At 36.3% G+C, this 17,498-nt stretch overlaps 1 protein-coding gene and 1 non-coding gene across 6 annotated transcripts; both read right to left on the bottom strand.

Moving 5' to 3' along the window:
* Positions 1 to 1,027: 1,027 nt before the first annotated feature.
* Krt222 (keratin 222) lies at positions 1,028 to 11,147 on the bottom strand. 5 transcript variants are annotated; one of them, XM_040268797.2, is made up of 6 exons: positions 10,867 to 11,147; positions 7,512 to 7,636; positions 6,443 to 6,663; positions 4,233 to 4,309; positions 3,921 to 4,056; positions 1,028 to 3,363 (listed from the first exon to the last, which is right to left on the bottom strand). In XM_040268797.2, the coding sequence occupies exons 1-6, from the start codon at positions 11,042 to 11,044 to the stop codon at positions 3,135 to 3,137; spliced, it is 966 nt and encodes a 321-aa protein (XP_040124731.1). In that variant the 5' UTR covers positions 11,045 to 11,147; the 3' UTR covers positions 1,028 to 3,134. The 5 variants fall into 5 exon arrangements, with proteins under 5 accessions (XP_040124731.1, XP_040124732.1, XP_005321884.1 ...); XM_040268798.2 differs by having other exon boundaries at positions 7,512 to 7,688; positions 10,949 to 11,147; XM_005321827.4 differs by having other exon boundaries at positions 7,512 to 7,640; positions 10,949 to 11,146.
* A 2,576-nt stretch (positions 11,148 to 13,723) lies between these two features.
* On the bottom strand, positions 13,724 to 13,797 carry Trnaa-cgc (transfer RNA alanine (anticodon CGC)). Its single transcript has one exon. It is a non-coding gene; the product is annotated as a tRNA-Ala (tRNA).
* Positions 13,798 to 17,498: the final 3,701 nt, after the last annotated feature.

Genomic DNA, 17,498 nt, shown 5'->3' with positions numbered 1-17,498 from the left:
ATGTTAAGAAAACAAATTGAAGGGCAAACTATAAACTTTGACACTATAAAAATTTCTATCAATAAGCAAAATGCTTATATGCAGTATTACTTGTACATTATTGCATAACATATTATCCCAAAACTTAGTGGCTTAAAATAATATAATAATGATTCACAATCTTCACAGTACATTTTTGTATTTTAAAAACTATCACGGTTGAAACAGTTCAAATTGGGTAACTTACTTGGAAAGAATAATCCTTTTGGAAGCAAAGATTCAAAATTATTATCTTTATTGATAGTGTTTAAAACTATTACTTAATTTTTTTGTCAGCTATAATTTCCTCACAAATTCTTTACTCGAAGAACCAACTTTTGTCCAAATGGTATTTGACATTTGAGCAGTGCTTTACCAAATATTTTCATGTGTATATTAATTCAAATAACTGTGAGGCAGTCAGGATAGAGATTATTACTAAGCATCACCTTTTTTTCCTGGTTTTCAAGTGTGAAAACTGAGGTGTAGGGAATTTAGCATGGACATTCCTCTTACATCGTTAGTTTTAGAGCCAGGGCCAGGATCCTACGATTGTAAGTAGCTGGAATTACTCTTTATTTTTGCATTTCATTATGGAAACATGCATTTGAAAGATTTCTGAGAGATTGAGGAATATTAATTTCTATTCATTTATAAAACAAGGGTAGTATTATTTTGTAGGATTGTTTTAAGGATGAGGGACTTCGAATGACTCTGCTGAACACAATACCTGGATTTGAGGATAAACACCTTAAAAACTGTGGCTACTGTTATTATATTTTCCCCAGAATTGTGTGACTATTTTGATTTTTTTCTTAGCATAAAATATCAGCATACTATTCTTAATTTATCTTTTGTAAAACAAGTTAAAAACCATTATCTATCTTCTATGATTCCAGTTTTCTTTATTCCCCAAGTGAGTGCACTCTCTTTATTTTGCTTAATCATGCAGAAATATCTTTGAACTAAGAGAAGGATGTATCAAACTCAATACAAGGCAGCTTTGGAGTTCATGTTTCAATATTTTTTATTGTGAGTGGTATCATTTACTTTGGTAAATTCATATCCCGATTTTAAAATGCCTCAAAGCAAATAAAACTTTATTATAAATAAAAATACTGTATTTTTAAAATGTACGTGTTATACACACAATTTAGTTGCATAGGAGAATTACTATAGCAAGCAGTTACAGTTACATTCATAATGCCCAGTACTAAGGTTTTAACACTGGAATAGATTATACTAGGTATATTGCTTATTATGGCCACTGTTGCTTAGTATAGTAACTTCAGTACAATACATTATATGATTGCATTTTTAAAGCTTTAGTAAAGTTTATAACATTAACTAATATTGAATGAAACTTTTTTTTTTTTTTGTCCTGCTGGGGATTAAACTCAGGGCCTCCCCTATGCTAGGTAAGCACTCTACCACTGAGTTACACTCCAGCCCAAATGAAACATTTTTATGTTTAGGGTGAGTTTTAGGTCAGATGCTTATGCAAGAATGAGCACTTAACATGCTGCTGTAGTCTTGACAAAACAAACAAACAAACAAAAAAAAAAACCCAGAACAATAACATAAAAACCTCTTTTCACTAAATAGAATAAATAGGCTAAAAGGATCTGAAGTTGTGGAAAGAAAATTTAAAATGTATCTCTGTATTATGTTAAAGATTAAAAGATTATTTAACATAATTTTCTTCTGTTTAAAACACACATTTTACTGATATATATATATATATATATACACATATACATATACATACATATATATTAATGGAGAGAGAGAGAGAGAAATTGATTTTAAAGATTGTACTAAAATGCTAACATAGCTGTAGCCCTTACAGGATACTTTAACTGGAAAAACATCTGTCAGTTGTATTCAACCATTTTTTTTTCTGCTTAGAAAAAAATTAATAGCCTATAAATTTCTAATGTTTTAAAACAGGTATTTATTAATTAAGGACTTAATAAATATACCTGTATCAAACAATTTAGGTTGTTTTAAAAACTTTGCAATGATACTTCACTTTCACAAATATATCTTCTATTCATATTTATGACAGTTTGAACAATTTAAAAACAAATTCTATAAACACTTTTACCTTAGATAACAATATTGTTATCTTAGTTCACATAAATTACTGCAAGAAATTTATATTACATCGTATAGTATCGTCTCTAAGGCTCAGAGCAAACTCTTGAATCCCATTTAACTTTATGGTTGTAAAATTTGAGATGAGAGGTTGGTTGGGTGACTGTTCTAGTAACTTCAGGAATCACCTTTTCAAGTTGTTTTTCATGTTTTTTACAATAAACCTTCTGAATTTCTTTTCTTTTCTTTTCTTTCTTTCTTTCTTTTTTTTGTGTGAAAGGACAAAACCCTTAAAGTCCTTTTAATAAAGTAACTCTTCTGAAAGTCAATCCTGATTACAAAAAAATTCAGATGTAGAAATTAATTTTATTCAGTCATCAAAATAGCCTTGTGGTACATTCTATAGTTTTCTCAAAACTGCTCATGGAAAATAACTTTTCTTATTTTTTAAGTGTCCAAATGATTGTCTCAAAAGGAAAAATCTAAAGTGACTAGTGAGCCTCCCCTTAGAAGTCTGCTTATAATTTTTTTTAAAATTAGAACAACCTTTTTTGTTTTAGCCAGACATAGAATAACAATGAATAACTCAGTGTGACCCTTTACATAATACAGTCATCTTTACACCAATTATTCTTTTTTTCCTTACAGTTTTCTGCCATTGAATGACATTACAGACTTAACTAAACCAAGTAAACACTCAAACAATCTCTAATAAAATTTCCAGGGAAAGAGAAGACTTTAGAGAATAAATAAAATAGAACCCAAACTGAATTTCTGATTTTATTTTTAGGCTCTCCCTCTCTAAAAAGCATACCCATAAATGGATTCAGAATTTTTTTTCCCCTTAATGTGTGTGTGTGTGTGTGTGCTCTTCTGAAGAGAATCACAATCACACATGGATCATAACATTTTCCATACACACTTAATAACTTACATTTTAGGACAGAAGGGGTCAGCATGGCACACCCTGGTCCATCCTAGTATCATTTGCAAATCAAATGTTAATTCAAATCATTGGATTAACTAGTTGCTGACGGAGGTTTGATAGAGGGGATGCTGCATGATCTTCTCATGATGAGCCTGACTTCTATGTCTGGCAGATTATCCTGCTTAGTCTGTAAACAGCCTTCGTCAGTGGCTGCTAAATGAAGATCAAACCGAAGAGAAACAGATTTTTTCCTTAATCGAGGGTTATCTTTAAAGAAGGAACCTTCCCATTCTTTAATAACTTCATCCACTTTCTCTGTCCTGAAATGATAAAGTGAACCATTCTATAGGAAGAAGTATGAATATACAATATATATATATATATATATATATATATATATATATATATAAATATGTATTCCATACTATGAAAAAGAAATCAAGTAATTTATATATATTTTGAAAAGAAATGGTGAATTGATTGCATACTCTTTTATCTCTGAGGGTTTTTTTTTTTGTACTGGGGATTGAATGTAGAGGTGTTTTACTGAGCTACATCCCCAGGCCCCCCCCCTCTTTTAAAAAAAATTTTGAGGCAGGTTTTCACTAAATTGCTTAGGCATTGCTGCTGAGACTGGCCTCAGCCTCCCAAGTTGCTGGAGGCATGTGCCACCACACCCAGCTCATCTGAGTTTTTATGTACATATTATGTACAAAGAAGTCTTTATATACTGTATTTATGTACAGTTAAAAATCTTTGGATATTAAAAGTATGTTTAGAAACATTAAAATAAGATTAATTGCTGGGATTATTTGATGGAAGTTAATTTCTTTACATATGTTTATTGTTATTTCTTCACGAAAGTTATTTTACTTACTGAATAGTGCCATGAGCTTCAGTGCTTTCCTTCACAATATTCCCATTTAATATTGCCTGTTTGGTCACTGTTTCCACTTTTTCATCCTCATATTTTTGTGAGAGTTTTGTTGAAAAAGATATTTCATTTATAATGGCTGTAAAAATGTTATTTATGACATTAAATTACAATGTTAACATACTATTCACAATTAAATTAATAGTTTTATTAAAATATTACTTGCTTTTGTTACTTTGGAGTATTTAATTTCATTATAATCCCTATACATAGCACCTTACTTTTCAACTTAGTTTATTTATATAAGAAACTCACCTGAAGGTAAAACAAAACCAACTTTACTGGTGGTAGGTTTTTGATCTTTTTTCCCACCTTGGATACAACCATAATATCTGAAATTGGAAAGAACTATATTATAGGAGCAACACTGTGTTAACAAGTAATTGAAACAAATAGGAAAGTGGATAAATTGTATATCATACAATGAATGCAATATATGACCATGAAAATAAGTGAATGAAGGCTATACTGTATCTCTGTGGATGAATCTCCTAAGCATAATGTTGCATGAAAAAAGAAAAATGCAACTAATTTTATAAAGATTAAAATAACATGTAAAACAATTTCATACTTTGTTTAGGGATACATACAAATTATTATAAAGGAATATATGAGACTAATAAGCATCAAATTCAGGAATCAGGATAAGCAGAGGGGAGAGGATGAGATTGGGGGATATGGTGTAGGTGTCCAGGGAACTGCAACAACATTGGAAATACTTCTTAAACTGGGGGAAGTAGTACATGGGTGTTCATTATACTTTTCTTGATTTTTTTTGTACATCTTAAGTATAGCATTAAAGATTTTGGCACTAGAGATTGATCCAAAGGCTTAAATATGCTAGGCAAGAGCTCTATGGCTGAGCTACACCCCCATCACTTAAAAAAAAAATCATTATTATTTCAAAAAACTGAGTAGCTTAGTGCCTTGCTGTTGCTGAGGCTGGCTTTGAACTTGAGACCCTGTCTCAGAGTTGAGGAGTCTGGCTTGAAACTTGCCATCCTCCTGTTGTAGCCTCCTGATAGCTAGGATTACCGGAATGTGCACTGTGCTTAGCTAGAATGATTAAATTTTAGAAAATCGCATTATAGAAATAAATACTAAAGACCAATTTGGCAACATCTTGAATGATTAGGACTTAAATAAAATTCAAAACTGTTCTTTTTACCTAACAACATATGTATTATTGCTTATATGTGTATAGAACTTTATATAAAACTCTATCTCTATCTACATTAGCACTTACAGTGTGCCAGTTAAGCACTTGACACACATGAACTCATTTAATCCTCACAGAAATCCTATAAAGTAGGTATTATTCTCATTTTACAGATGAGAAAACTAAAGCACAGACAGATTAAGTAACTTCCTCAAAGTCATACTGCTAGTAAGCAATATATTTCTGAGCTCATTAATGCTTTTTGAAGGATTAAATAAATGTCAAAACTTATGGGCCAAAGTTGTTTCATCTAGTTTTATAGAGCACTCAGAATTCTGAACAAGCAGGAATAAAGATTTCTTCTTCTTCTTCTTTTTTTTTTTTTGTACTGGGAATAGAACCCAAGGGTGTTCTACCACTGAGCCACATTTCCAGACTTTATTTATTTATTTATTTTGCAGGGGGGTGGGGGTGGGTGTTACCAGGAAATGAACTTAGGGGCACTAGATCATTGAGCCACACCCCCAGCCCTACTTTATATTTTATTTAGAGACAGGGTCTCACTGAGTTGCTCAGCACCTTGCTGTTGATGAGGTTGGCTTTGAACTTGTGGTCCTCTTGCCTCAGCCTCTCGAGCTGCTGGGATTCCAGGTGTGGGCCACCACATCCCGCTAAAAGTTTCTTTTTATGAGAACATGGAGAATTGGAGGTTATACCATGTTCAAAGATATTTGACCTCATTAGTGATATTGTATGAATAAATAAGAATTCCTGTTTTGGAGCCTTTTCCTCTCAGGACATCTGGAAGTCTTCTAAATCATGGCTCCAAAAAGTTTTGCTTTCCTTGGTTGTCATATAATTACATTATTATTATGATTATTATTATTTTGGTATTTAATGTATTGTGGGAGTGGGCCCTTTGGGTGGAGTTGTGGTGATAATACGTGACTTCCAAAATTTCTTTGTGGATGGTTTATAGAATTAATATTAAAAGAGATGAACAGTAATTAAAAAGAGAAATAAGAAAGATCATTTCAGTACTGATCAGGAATTGTTTGCATTTTGTTCTGTTTGACCTTTCAACAGCTGATTTTGGCTCTTGGGTTCCTAGTGTTAGCAAGCTGTAAATAGCTCTTCCATGTATTCATTGCAGCATGTATTAATCCTGTTTTACTGGAGGAACTAAGTGACTATACCAGGTGATGATGGGTTTTGATTTTAGGTTTCATTTCTATGACTATATCAACAATGACATAAGTGGCTCTATATGTCTGGCCCCTTGTCACTAGCTATGTAGATTAGGTACCTGATTTCTTCCTTTTCTAGGAGGCGACGATAAGTTGCTATTTCTTGTTCCAGTCTCATCTTCGTGTTGAGAAGCATCTCATGCTCTTGAAGCTGCCTTTCGATGCCCTGCCTGACTTCCTGTAGCTCTCTCTCTAGTCCTTCAATCACAGCCTCTAGGTCTTGCAGCTGCATCTGGTAATGCTGCTCACTGGCGTGCAGGGAATTTTCAAGGCCCCTTTCCTGTTTATAAAGATGCTCATCAGTGAATCAGTGACACAAAATGTGTTTCTGAAATCTGATTTGCAATGTCTTCATTCTATAGTGTGTGTGTGTGTGTGTATGTGTGTGTGTGTGTGTGACTTTTTTTCCTTTACTTTTTTCTTTTCTTTTTTTTTTTTTTTTGGAGCTAGGGAATCAAACCCAAGGCCTTAGTGCATGCTAGGCAATTCCTACCACCAAGCCCCTCCCCACTATTCTTATTTATTTTTTTAAGTTGCATTAATTATGTCTCATTTATGCAAGAGATGTTATCCTACAGCTTCATGTACGTTCCAAATTTCTAAAACATATTTATATTTTATATACATAACGAGAGAGCTTATTATATTTCAAAAAAAATCTTGTAATAATTCCTATGGCAAAAAGAAATCCTCTATATTGTGATTAACTTATTGTCACTCTGAGTAATTTGATTTTTTCTTTACGTATTGAAAATACATTCAATGTGAAAGGCAGAGCAGATTGCTTATGCAAGGCATTTCAGGAAAAGGCTTTAATATTTCTATTAGAAATGTCAAAGGCATGAATTAAAAAAGCTCACTGGTAGGACTTTAATACTAATAAGCACCCTATTCCCTATTTCGACCACTAGAGAGCCCCAGGGTGAACTAATTTTGAGTGAGTTGGTAACAGTTATCAACTCACTCAAGGGTAGAACTGAGCAGCCTTGATTTTCAGTTTCTCACTGTAAAGTGAGGGGTATTGTTCCTTTCCCTTCTTCTTCTGCGCATGTTGGGTAAGAACCCTCGCTGAGCCCTCTGCCCCCTCTCAATCCGACACGGGATGCTGCTTCCAGACCCCCGTCTCACCACGGCGTGGAGAGACTCGATTTCCACTTGCAGGTGGTGCCACTGGCGTCGAGCCTCCTTGAGTTCTGCTTGAGCTGCCTTCAAAGCCTCTTCATCTTTGTCCATTTTTCTGCTGATATCTTCTTCTAGCTGGAAGAAAGCCAACGTCGGCAACAACAAACAAAGACAAGGAGCGCTCTTGAAAACGGGACGGATAAAAGCAATGATAAAAAAAAGAATGTACAGAAATCAAAATCATTTTTTTTCTTTTAATGGTTAGATTAACAAGGTGTGTCCTTGTGTTTAGTTACAAATAAATTAAATAACGTGACCGTGTCTATTGCGTGCAGAGCCTCAGCTTTCTCTGATATAAAGTGATTTCAAAAGTCCCTTCTGAATAGAATATAGTCTATGAAGTATGGAAAAATACATCTAATTTCATGAAAAAACATCCCCTCTTTAGGGGTTAAATCTTTGACCTTTTTTTCTTAACTTTCCATTATTTATGGACCATTAAGGAAGAACTATTGAAAACTAATGATTATTTTCCTTGGTATTTTCTTGCAGCCTGTTTTTTAAAAAAATTATTTTTCAGTTGTAGGAGGACACAATATCTTTATTTTATTTTTACATGGTGCTGAGGATCAAACCCAGTGCCTCACATATGCTAGGCGGCACTCTGCCTCTGAGCCACAACCCCCAGCCCCTTGTAGCCTGTTTTTTAGAACTTCAGCTGTATATCCCCAAATGGGATCAGTACTGGGACCAGGAGTACAAACTGGGAGTAAATATTACTGGGAAGTATATTACTAGTAATTAGAGGATTAAGTTATCATAGGCACTAAGTTCTTAAATAGATTTCTGTATTAAGAAAACCCACTGTTTATTTACCTTTTTTCAAAATGATTTGATTAGAAGGCGTCTTAATTTGGGGTATCTGGGGTAGTAATAAAAATGACATATTAAAGTTTATTTCAAATGTTCTGGTGCTGATATTGGAATTAAAAGAAAGTGTCTTTTTAAAATTTTTTTTAGTTGTAGATGAACACAATATCTTTAATTATTTATTTTTTAATGTGGTGCTAAGGATTGAACCCAGCGCCTCATGTATGTGTACCAAGCGCTCAACCACTGAGCTCCAACCCCAGCCCAAGAAAGTGTCTTTTAACAGAATTCTCAGCATTTGGCCCCAAGAACAGTAAAAGCAACACATCAAATTGATTATAATAGTTTGAAGCCAAAATGACAACTTTTATGTTCTTATGAAAATACATTTTAAAACTAAAAAATTTAATTTGTACAATAGATTTTGTTTAAAAGAAATCGGACTAAATGAAAGGCTGCAAGTAAAGTTGAGGGCAAGGCATTAGAGGACAAAACTCATTGTGTTTCTTTTGGTTTGCTGGTTACTTGTTCTTAGAGTCAACTTGGCAAAGTCATACCGCAAGGAACAAATAGAACGTGAAGAAACTTGGAACTGTAAAAGCATTAAAAATGCTGATGTCCACTGGTCTTTTGGATTCTGAGTATGGAATCAGCAGCTAAGCTTGGGAGGTAGTGAGATTCCCACTTCAACTGATAGAAGGTGGCAGAATTGATACTGGGCCAGTTCTGGGGCTAAAGCATAAAAAGCCCTAACAGCTTCCCCTTCTTTGCTCCTGGTAGCCCAGGTCCATCATGTTACAAGCTTGGATACTCTGTTGGAGAGATGTAGATATGCCAGATGGAGAGAGTCCCTGAAGCTATGTGGAGTGAGACACAGGCTCAGTTGTCCTAACTTGAGCCAATCTCCTAACAATGAAGGCCAAAGTGACAAACACAAAAAGGGGCCACGTTGGTGGTTTCAGGCCAGGTGTGCTCTGATCACTGCATCCCAGTCAACACCGAATGTGGTAGAAGAATTCCCCAACTGAGCCTTGTCACTCCACAGTATCATGACACAGAATGCCATGGCTATTTTAATCCACTGAGTTTTTGGGGTGGCTTATTATACAGTGATTGGTAACCAAATAGCTTATGTTTCTTTATTTTGTGATTTTTTTTTTTTGTCCTGGAATGAACCCAGAACCTTGTATTATTTTGTGATAATTAAATAATCAGGCTTTTTTTGAACTCATTCCATCTGACTTTCCTGAATAATTTGGGAAATAAAATCTTTAAACTTTTATATTAAAACACTGAACTAAACTTCTTGTAGTCTTATTTTTTTATTCAGATTTATTCATTTCAGCATTGAGTCTTGCAAACTAAACTTATATTTTTTCCACTCTAGCAAAACAAATTACTTATTGGGTTTATAATTTTAAGAAGTTGTCATCTAATATATATATTTTTTGCCTTCTTATTGTAAAAGGTGAGTAAACTATTTTAACACTTAAATCAAGTTTCTCAGTGACTTTGCTTAGACTCAGGTAATGATCATTCTTTATGAAGATTGAAAATGTTACCCAGAGGTAAAATTTACATTACTAAAATGAGTTGCTAATGGAATAAAGACCTGTGATTTCCTAGCAATATTTATTTCTCTTTTGGTGACCTTCTTAAGTAAACTTTCTGATGTATTTGGATGTATGAAATAGAACTTGAACTCAGATATGATCAAACAAACCAAAACAAACCCCTGAAACAAAATCTCCAAATTTCTGAATATTTGTTTCAAGACTTGAGACCTTAATTAATTGCTAGAGGTGATTGTTATCTTAAAAGTAAGTATGTAAAATTGGGATTTAGCCTTTAAGTCAGCTCTCTCTCTCTTTAAAATATATATTGCAAGCCATATGCAATATGCCAACATATTGGAAATAAACATTTCTGATAGTGCAAAACAAAACAAAACAAAAAATCTATACCCTTAAATGACCCTTAGCAAAATTTGGGAAATTTTGATTGTCACAGTTTATATCAATGGTTCTGAATGCCATACTCCCAACTCAGATGATTTCTCTTTATAACAGTCTAATATAAAACCGAACTCATTAAAAAGATCATAGAAACCTTTTAGAAGCATTTCAATCTCCAGAAAGCATTCACGCCACCGGACTCTTACTCCTAAAGCCTTCCTTTAAAAGACTATCCTTGGAATAATTTCTATAAATAACTCCATACTCTTCTCTGAAGGGTTATTGGAAATGCATCCTTCCTGAAGAACATCCCAAGGAGGTCAGAGGGCACCGTTTTATGGCTTGTCGACCTCATGTTTTATTAATGACCGCCACCTCCTGTCATTCATTACAAAAATCAAATGCATCGATCCCCATTTGTTGAATGATCATTGAGCAGTGCAATCACAGTATTTCCCCCTGTCCTTCCAGTCCCACTGCAGTCAAACCTAGGCTCCTTCCCCAGTATATGCTGCATTGAAAAGGAAATACTGTACCTCCGAGAGGCCGGGACAGGAATTGGGTAGACATGGACTGTCTCCTTATCCTGGGAGGTGCCTGTCTGTATGAAATCATTACCTGGAGCCTTGCTGACAGCACCGTCTCTATCTGATGGCTGCTGAGGAGCTTTTCATAGTTTGCCCTGATCTCATTGAGGAGCTGGGACAGTTCCATTCTTTTCCCATCCTCCACCTTGGCTAACTGAACCTTATCGATAGGATGAGTCGCTGCGGCAGAGCCTGCCCCGTCTGCGTCGCTGAGAGCAGGCGCCCCCGCGCGCGCGCGGGGAGCCTTAAAGACGCAGAGCTCCTTTTCCTGAAGCCTCGGACATCCCTGTGGTTTTTCATCGGATGTTGGCCCATAAGGGGGCCCATCGCGCGTTCCTGTTGTCACTGGTATTGTAGAAATGGCAGGATCTCCACGAAGGCAAGGGAATTAAAAAGACCCTCTGTCATTCCTGAGCACGTGTTGGGGGCAAGGGGGGGGGAATTCATTCATTGTGTGGAAAGGAAATGGGGCATAACATTCAGAAAATAATGTTGTTTTTTTTTTTTTCCCCAAGATGGAAATAAAATCTGGGCCCATAGAGGATAACTAAAATTTTTCCTTTTATGGTTTTTCTCACCATTTAGATTCTTTAAACAGAAAGGCTGTGGTCGATGGTTGGGATATGTATGTTGTAAATCTTAAATATTCTGACAGTGGCTGGGAAAAGTGACCATCAGATGAGGTTGACAATTGTCATTTAGCCACAGACCTGATTGGCTGTTTCTCTCAATTGTGCAACTCTCCGTGGCCTGCGGACCTGATAGCAGATTTTGATGTATGGAGGTAAATCCCGAAAGGCATATTTCAGATGAAGCCAAGGCTAGTGGTAACTGCTGATAGAGTGTGGGAGCCACAACTTAACATGACCAGTGTTTGAACAAGGTGGAAGAAATAGAACCATTTTGGTCCCTGGAGAGGCTGAATTCACTGAGGTCCGATTTACTGTGAGATCACTTCTTCATTAGTAAACATGCAATTAGTGACAACTCATACCTACCTAGAACACACCACTTGTGATCTTCCAAGACAGGGAGTACTTTGGGTCTCTGATTCCACTCAATCTTCACAATCCCTGACATTCTGTGGCCTGTAAAGGTGAGTAGACTAAGGCTGGCTGGAACTTTGATTGCTTGGTTATATTTCATTGCTTCATCTGCCTCTGCAGTATCTCTCTTCCCACTTAAATTCCCTGTTCCATCTGGCATGCCGCTTGTTAGATGTGGCTGAATTTTTTTTTGTGTGTGTGTGTGGATGGATCTGTTGTGGTCACTCGTAGAGTGGCTTGGCTGAATTTTATATGGAGCACAGATCTTGGCTCTAGCGCTCACAGGGCCTTTGCATATATATCTAGCTTTTACAATTTCTGAATTAGTTCACTTCTGGCCAGATCAGTCTGTACCTGGCATTCCCACAATCCTTTCTAAGCCAAGATGGCTCACCCCCAACTCCTGTGGAAGGGAGAGTTTCTAGATCATTTCTGGATGGATCCATCTCCTTCATACTCCCTGCCAGTCACAACTCCATAGATTGTTCAGAGACTTATAAGATAGCCTGACACAGGAAGCTCTGATGAAAGAGGAGCCACGGATGACCACCCAGGCCAAACCTATTCCCTTTCTTAGTGATCAATACTGAGACATATGAACAGAATGAGGCATTGGAAGCGGAGGAGAAAGAAGAACGTGATGAATTAAACTCTTACATTAAATTCAGGAACAATAAATTAAATGCTTCCTGTTGCTTTATATGACCTTCTGTTAACCTCTGCCTCAAACAGAGAACTAAAGTAGATTCTTCGGAGCCCTGTCCTGGCAATCTTCATTTTGAACAGATTTCTTAGGTATTTCCTATGAACCCCACAAAGTGCTTTTACAAATACAGCATGGACCATAAATGCAAACCACGAAGTGATTTAAAACTTTCGAATAAGCATATCAAAAGATGTAAAAAGAAACAGTGAAGCTAACTTAACATTTTATTTTAACACCATATGTCTAAAATATAGTAATCAAAATAAAACATTAATGAGATTTTACATTTTTATTTAAAAAAAAATTTTTGAGGGGTACCAGGGATTGAACTCAGAGGTACTTGACCACTGAACCACATCCCCAGCCCAATTTTGTATTTTGTTTAGAGGACAGGGACTCACTGAGTTGCTTGGTGCCTCGATTTTGCTGGGGCTGGCTTTGAACTGGTGATCCTCCTGCTTCAGCCTCCTGAGCCGCTGGGATTATAGATGTGTGCCACCACACCCAGGAAGATCTTGAATACCCTTTTCAAGGAAAAATACTGCTACACTGCTTTTCAAAAAAAAAAAAAAAAACTGGTCCTACCCAGGTGGCACATGCCTGCAATCCTAGCCACATAGGAGGCTAAGGCAGGAGAATGACAAATTAGAGACCAGCCTGGGTGACTTAGTCAGATCAATCAATGAATTAATCAATCAAAAAATAAGAGAAGGGTTGAGGATGTAGCTCAGTGGTAGAGTGTTTGCCTAGCATGTTAAAGGGCCTGGATCCAATCCCTAGTACTGCAAACAAAACAAAACAAAAATATCCTACTTTTTATTTAAAAAATCAGTAATAATATTTCTTCAAGACTATGGTCCATGCAAAATTGGGGGGGCTCATGGAATTCTTTGTGTATTAGCCCTAGTTACATCCTATTCTCTTATGCCTCAGATACCATATCAGAATTCCAATGGGCAAGGGTGTCAATCTTATAGATGATTATAACTTCACTGCAGTTTCTTTTTTTTTTTTAATGACTAGGATTTGTTTTTTATTTTTATTTATTTGTTTTTTGTGGTGCTGGGGATTGAACCCAGGGCCTCGTGCATGCGAGGCAAGCACTCTACCAACTGAGCTAAATCCCCAGCCCCATTCACTGTAGTTTGAAAAATTACTTCATTAATAGGAACAGGTTATTCTAGTTATTTCTAGTTATTAAAAGTGTACCTTTTTCATAGGAAAGTTAGTGATAACAGACCTCACAACTGCTAACATGCTGTGGTAGAAGACTTCTTTCTAGGGACAGCCACAGGATGTCTCTGTGTCTGCACACTGAAATCCCTTGAAGAACTTTAAGAAATAGTGATGAGTGAGTGCATCTCTTTTCCAGATATTCTGACTTCATGAGCTCAGGATGTGGCCTGGGCACCAGAATTGTAAAAACAAAAGCAGATAGTAAAAAACATGTCCCCCAGCCAGGCTAAAACGCTGCATATTTGGGAAGCACTGTTACACATGTTAAGTTTATTCCCTTTCATTTCTCTCTCATTCTTTCTCCAGAGGAAATGGGTTAGGGGTCCAGTCTACACAAGCAAAAATTAATAAGCAGTACTGCTACATTAAACTAAAAAGCTTCTGAAAAAGAAACAATCAGCAAAACTGAAAAGGCAGCCTTAGGACTGGGGGGAAAAAGTTGTAAACCACGAATCTGATGGGGGGTAAATATCCAAAATTTGTAAAGAACTCTTTTATTTGGTATTGGGAATGAACCCAAAGGCCCTTAACCACTGAACTACATCCCCAGTCTTTTAATTTTTTTTTTTTTTGAGACAATGTCTTACCAAGTGGCTTAAGGCCTCAGTAAATTGCTGAGGCTGGCCTCCAACTTGTGATCTCCTGCCTCAGCCTCCTGAGATGCTGGGATTACAGGTGTGTGCCACCATGTCTGGCTGTAAAGGACTCTTACGACTCAGTAGCAGAAAGACAAATAATCTATGTGAGAAATGAGAAAAGGACTAGACCATTTCTTCAAAGAAGACATTAAAATAGCTAACAGGTATAAAAGAAAGTGCCTGACATTATTAATCATCAGGGAAATGCAAATTAAAACCATCAGGGGTTACCACTCAAACTCTTTAGGATGATGATAATCACAAAGATAGGAGATAACAAATGTGGACAAGGGTGGATAAAAGGGAAGCCAGGAACACTGTTGGTTGGAAATTAGTCTGGTACATACATTACGGAGAACAATGTAGAGATTCCAATAGAAATTATAAATAGAACTGCCATATGACCCAGCAATCCCTCTTCTGTGTATATACCCCAAAGAGATGGAATCACCACTATTTAAAGACATCTGCACTCCCACATTCATTGCAGCATTGTACTGAAAATAGTCAAAAATATTGAAACAACCAACACGTCCATCCATCAATGGATGAATGGCTAAAGAAAATGTAGTATGTATATGCAATGGAATATTACTTCATCTTAAAAAGCAGATCCTGCCGTTTGCTGCAACAGGGATGGACCTGGAGGACATTATGTTAAGTGAAATTAGCTGGAAGCAAAGAAAATATTGCATGATTCTACTTATATGTGGAATCCTTTTACAAACCCCAAATGTTAAATATACAGACTTAGAGAATAAAATAATGGCTACCTGAGTGAGGGTGGGGGTGAGAAGAAGAAATTAGAGAGATGAAAGTCACAAGATACAAAGTAACAGAGATGCACAAGTCTAGAGATGTAATGTATGACATGAGGACTCTGGTTGATAGTTGGGATTTTCATTAAGTAAATTGATTTTATATGCTCTTGTTACTAAAGGAAGTAACTATGTGAGATGATAGACAAGCTAATTTGCTTCACTATAGTAACCCTTCATTATCTACATGTATCCCAGAACATCATGTTTTAAACCTCAAATAGCTGGGCACGGGTGGTGCACATCTGTAATCCCAGAGGCTCGGGAGATTGAGGCAGGAGGATTACAAATTCAAAGCCAGCCTCAGCAAATTAGCAAGGACCTAAGCAATTCAGCAAGACCCTGTCTCAAAATAAAATATAAAAAAAGAATGGGCTGAGGATGTGGCTCAGTTGTTAAGCTACCCTGGGTTCCATCCTTGTTCCCAAAAAGCAAAGCAAAGCAAAAACAAACCCCTCAAATATACACAATTTATTTGAAAAAATAAAATACATGATTAAAGAAGAAGAAAAGAAGAAGTCTCTTTTATTTTCAGTGGGAGAAAGTAAGCCTCTTATTTTTACTTTGTATCTGTCTCTATCATATCCAGCTGCCCTCTCTAGTACATCCTACATGTACTAGATGCTCTGTAACCTGGTGGCATGGAAATAGCAGGTAGATTGTTTTTGGCTCTATCTGTCCGACACACTGTGCAGTCATCACCTATTTGGCTCTTGTCCCTTTCCTGGGGTTACAATACAGGAAGCAGGGCACAGTTCTCCTAAATGATCACTTTTCTGAACTTGCTTCAGTTTTGCTGCTTTGTGGGGACAATGTGTCAGAAGCTGGCCCAGGGCTCTTGTCTCTTGGGCCCCACCTCTGCGTGGTCTCAGCAATCTTCAGGCTACGGGAAGCTGTTCTTTTCTTGAGGGTGAGATGGAGAATCCTGCTCTCGTCACTAGCACCTACGCCACACAACCTGTCTGTCTTGTTCACTGTTGTGCCACCACTGTCTGGCTCTGTGCCTGGCACAGAAAAAGCAGAGATGAATACGTGTGAGAGGAACATTTCTTCTGAACACTTAACCGGTTCCTGAGTTCCCCCGACTCCAAGATCAAGATCTGGGAAACCATTTGACTTGTTTTACCTTCCCCAGAAACAATGAGCATGTAGTGAAAAAACTACTCAGGAAATGGTAGCTGATCTGGACATCACTTAAATCTGTTCGAAGGGGTGTGAAAATATGTTTTTTAAAAAAATCTGCAACATGAAGCTTGCAAATTAATGATATGAAGTTCTGAGCATTTCATCTATAATTGCATTATTTTGATTGAGTCAAACAGCTATTGTTAGTTTCATCATTTAGCATGTACCAAAAGATCGATCAACTTTTTTTTTTTTTCACTTTTAAGTACTTGTTTTGATTTTTCCCCTCATCCCTCTTCCTATCTCAATTGCATGGAGATGACCTTCATAGGTGCAAGTGGGTTGAATCTTCTCTAGTTCCTATTTACTTGAAGCAGGTGAAAGAAGCAAATTATCAAGAGGTGGACAAGTAGCTAAAAAAAAAATACTACATTCCTCAAGTTTTTAGTGTTTATAAATCCCAGCAAATCAGACATGCACCCACTTCCATCTTGCTGACTTTTTAACTGGGTGATATGATGGGAATTTGGCATTAAATTTTCTGGGGAAACAGCGTCTCTTCTAGTCCATTTGAACGTAAACATGTCACCTGCAAGAATGGGATTTTTTTTTTATAAAGGGAAAATATTGAAAGGAAAGTAATGGATTAATTTATTCTTATGTAATAATTTGGGCACATAAATTGCACCCTTCATATTATCTAATCTTGTATCTATGGATGACAAATCATAATTCAGTTAATGTTTTGTCTTTGCTCCACATAAATATGGTGTTTTGTTTTGTTTATTCTGAAAAGCATAATAGATAGGATGAATGGCAATCCAACTTTATACTAAGTGGCATTTCACTCCAGGCAGTTGTAATTATGGATCTCTTTTCTTTAGATGGGCAGATTGTACCCAACTGATCTTTTAATTTTGGGTGATAATCTCATAGAGCTTGGGTATTGTTTCATTTATGAAGTATAATTTCTTTAGCAGCTTAAGATATCTCTTTTTAATCAAGCATACAT

Source organism: Ictidomys tridecemlineatus, chromosome 3 (assembly GCF_052094955.1).
Source record: "Ictidomys tridecemlineatus isolate mIctTri1 chromosome 3, mIctTri1.hap1, whole genome shotgun sequence".
NCBI classification, from domain to species: domain Eukaryota; kingdom Metazoa; phylum Chordata; class Mammalia; order Rodentia; family Sciuridae; genus Ictidomys; species Ictidomys tridecemlineatus.
This window is presented reverse-complemented; position numbering and strand designations above follow the sequence as displayed.

Bases quoted from the DNA above. Each gene is read 5' to 3' on its own strand.
- Krt222 (XM_040268797.2), bottom strand. From the start codon at position 11,044: ATGGAACTGTCCCAGCTCCTCAATGAGATCAGGGCAAACTATGAAAAG. The intron at 7,637-10,866 runs GTACAGTATTTC...TCTTCCAGCTAG, and splicing joins CCTGTCCCGGCCTCTCGGAG to AAGAAGATATCAGCAGAAAA. The intron at 4,310-6,442 runs GTACCTAATCTA...TTCCAATTTCAG, and splicing joins CTAGAAAAGGAAGAAATCAG to ATATTATGGTTGTATCCAAG.